The 3,344-nt window shown below is 44.2% G+C and overlaps 2 protein-coding genes across 2 annotated transcripts in view; one reads left to right on the top strand and one right to left on the bottom strand.

The window, feature by feature from the left end:
• LOC106936804 (flocculation protein FLO11-like) overlaps nucleotides 1–1,703 on the top strand; it is a 28,954-nt gene extending 27,251 nt beyond the window's left edge. The window contains exon 11 of the transcript XR_001422227.1: nucleotides 1,624–1,703. The gene's annotated coding sequence lies outside the window, so the exon portion shown is untranslated. The remainder of the gene's footprint in view (nucleotides 1–1,623) is intronic.
• The window catches only part of ric8a (RIC8 guanine nucleotide exchange factor A), a 34,980-nt gene that overhangs the window by 7,512 nt on the left and 24,124 nt on the right, over nucleotides 1–3,344 (bottom strand). Inside the window, exons 11-13 of the mRNA XM_015018013.1 lie at nucleotides 1,844–1,939; nucleotides 1,610–1,754; nucleotides 633–777 (exon numbers count right to left, since the gene is read on the bottom strand). Coding sequence (XP_014873499.1) covers nucleotides 633–777; nucleotides 1,610–1,754; nucleotides 1,844–1,939 — 386 coding nt within the window. The remainder of the gene's footprint in view (nucleotides 1–632; nucleotides 778–1,609; nucleotides 1,755–1,843; nucleotides 1,940–3,344) is intronic.

The raw sequence follows: 3,344 nt of genomic DNA, 5'->3' as shown, positions 1-3,344 counted from the left end.
AGAAAGACCAGTAATACACTAGCGATAGACCAGTGATAGACCAGTGATGGATCAGAGATAGATCAGAGATAGATCAGAGATAGACCAGAGATAGACCAGTAATACACTAGCGATAGACCAGTGATAGACCAGTGATGGATCAGAGATAGATCAGAGATAGATCAGAGATAGACCAGAGATAGACCAGTAATACACTAGCAATAGATCAGTAATAGACCAGAGATAGACCAGTAATACACTAGCGATAGACCAGCGATAGACCAGTGATGGACCAGTGATGGATCAGAGATAGACCAGAGATAGACCAGAGATAGACCAGAGATAGATCAGTAATAGACCAGAGATAGACCAGTAATACACTAGCGATAGACCAGTGATAGACCAGTTGTAGACTAGTAATAAACTAGTCTATTCATGACTGGAGTCAGCGTTACAGGGATGAAGACCTTCACACCTTGAACATAAGGTAGACTTTAAACCAATCTAGTAATTTTACAGGTAGATGCTATCTGACATTGTTTTACAGTTCTGCAGTGTTTCTTGTCTGATTTTTAATGTTTGTAAGGATTTCACTGCTTGTGTGTGAGCTACTCTTCTGACTCAGCTACACTGACTGTATTTAAAGTACTGACTGTGGCTTTGCCTCTCTGTACTCTTCAGTCTCCGAGTCTTCATCTTCAGAGTAGATCCCAGAGTCTCGGCCCCCTCTGAGCAGGCCCCTGGCAGCCAGCAGACCTGCAGCGTTACCGTATCCAGTGTACTTGATGAACCTTGAAACTGGACACAGAAATATCAAAATTAAAATGATTGTTTCCCATGATGAACGAGAAGGTGTTAGTACTGACTTAAGCTAGAAACAAACCACATTACCTGTTTGCCTAATTTTCCCAGATTCCCAATAGAATTCTAAAAATATCTTCTATTACTTCCACCTACTGGAATGTTTGTTCCTTCAACCTGCATTAAACTCATACATTAAACTCTTGAGAGTTGGCTTTAGCTGGTCTGAAAGATCCTATAGTCTTTGATCTTCAAGCAGTTAATGTGATCTTTAGTCTTTCAATTGGTGCGTTCTGGTTCTGATTTGTCTTTGTGTGTCTTGGTTTCTAAATTAGTAGTAGTAGTAGATTCGCTGCTCCTTCACGTTGAGAGGAGCCAGTTGAGGTGGCTTGGGCATCTAGTCAGGATGCCTACTGGACGCCTCCCTGGTGAGGTGGTCCAGGCACCTCCCACCGGGAGGAGACCCCGGGGAAGACCCAGGATACGCTGGAGGGATTTTGTTTCTCGTCTGGCCTGGGAACGCCTTGCGATTCCCCCAGAGGAGCTGGCAGAAGTGGCTGGGGAGAGGGAAGTCTGGGCCTCCCTTCTGAAGCTGCTAACCCCGCGACCCGATCCCAGATAAGCGGAAGAAAATGGATGGATGGGTTTCTAAATTGAACTCATTTTGCTTAGCTTCATAAGTTCTTCTGCAAAACCTGCAGGTTCATGTCAGCCTTGGTAATCTTTGTTGTGTACCACTGTTTAACGTCAGCTTTTGTTAACCATCAGACATGAGTTATATATTTTTGCATTGCTATAAATCATTGCAGCCAACGGATATTTCTCTCACCACTTTCTTTGCAGAGCACAAAGAGGAATTCAGCAGCGCAGTCTTTGACATCGGTGTCGATGTGAGTCATGAGACGGACTAATTTGTTCCTGAGAGCACTGCCGATTTCTGGCCTGTTTTTCACATCGCGAAGTGGGGGCAGCACCTTAACAAAGCAAAAGCAGAAGACAGTTCTGAAGCCATCGGCAGCAAATATGTTCATCTATCAGCTTTGTGGCTCCGCTCCATACAGACTTTTGACCTGAGGAATTTCCTGGTCTCTCGGTGGATGCGGGAACTCTCAGTCAGTAAGTTTAGAGATGGGAGAAGAGTCTCTTTCAGCTTATGGCCCTGGTGAAATGACAAATATTTATCTATTAATCAGCTGTCAGTCTGACTTGTAACAGAAGTATATGTAACAGAAATGATCTACAGTCAACGTGGTTTCATGTAATCATAAAAAATTGTACTACTTATCCCTTGAGTATTCTAAGGCTTCTAAGGCTTAATTACACAGCAGAAGCTCAGTTCCACCAGGTGTTTGCTAATTGCTGCTGCTGCTAGTCTAAAAGAAATGAATGAGGAAGGTGTGAGCAAAGTGCTACCTTGTGCACCCTGAATGGTTGCCATGGGAGATTAACGGATTTTTCAAACATGCAAAAAAGAATCAAAACAACACTCCAGGTATGTGCTTTATGAGGGAATAACATTATAAAGCTGAAAAAGTTGATTTTACATAATACCCCCCTTTAAAACCTGCACAGCATTAATGTTCTTATTTTGTAAATGTGTTCTTCCAGTACAATCCTTTTATCTTATTTAAATATATTTTTCATCTTTGTTGCTGCTGTGACATCTGAATTTCCCCAAAGTAGAGGAATAAAGGATATTTCTCTTCTTCCTATTCTATTTAGACTCAGTGAGTGTTGGGTTCCTGGGTGTTTCTTTTTTGTTGTTGGGGTTGCTGTTTCTCCGTCCATCCTTCAGGGGGCGCCTGGCAGTTATTCCTGGAGGGTGTGGGCCAGCTGATGCGAATCACCTGCTCTGCATGATCTCATCTAGAGGGGTATAAGAAGAGGAGGCAGCCTACACACCAGTGCCAGAGTATTTTTGCCAGTTTTGGTATTACAGGCCACCTGAATTCTTCCAGTGATCGCTCTTTGTGAACTCCTAGTGATTTTGTTTTTTGTGCCAGGGACTCTCCTTGTAGAAGCTGTGAGACCCTTTTGTGGAGTTCCAGCACAGAACCTCTCCTCCTACAACCTTTCCTCTCCTTGTGACGCCGGTGGAATATACCCACCGGATGCCCAAGTCCCTGTTCCCCACCATTGTGACCAGATCTCCACGCAGGCTGCCCTCCTCTCTCCTGCCGTCAAGAAACTTGACCTGACCTCATCCGCCCTCCAGTGCTGCCCCTGCCGCCTTTAAGCTTAGCAGCAACACTCAATTTAAAGATATCCGGCCAGAAACCATCAGATTCCCCTCAGTCCAGATCATCTCAGCTAAAAGTAAGAATGTTCAGTTTTTCCCCTGCAGTTTGCTATTCCCTCCGGTCATTGAACTCACCATACTCTCTCACCCTCTAGTTCCAACCCAGAAGCACCGATTCCACTCCGGACCAGTTTCTTCCCCTTTTTTTCTGACTGTGGTTTTTTTTCTGCAATAAATATCATTTTACCAGGGCTGTGCAGAGACCACTAAAAGGGCAGGTGCTCAACAACAAAAAAAGGGCACATCTGACCGCATTTTAGGACAG

This window comes from Poecilia latipinna, unplaced genomic scaffold (assembly GCF_001443285.1).
Source record: "Poecilia latipinna isolate Pla-1442-1.1 unplaced genomic scaffold, P_latipinna-1.0 Scaffold2218, whole genome shotgun sequence".
NCBI lineage: Eukaryota > Metazoa > Chordata > Actinopteri > Cyprinodontiformes > Poeciliidae > Poecilia > Poecilia latipinna.
The sequence above is the reverse complement of the archived record's forward strand: the minus strand, read 5'-3'. Positions and strand labels throughout refer to the sequence as shown.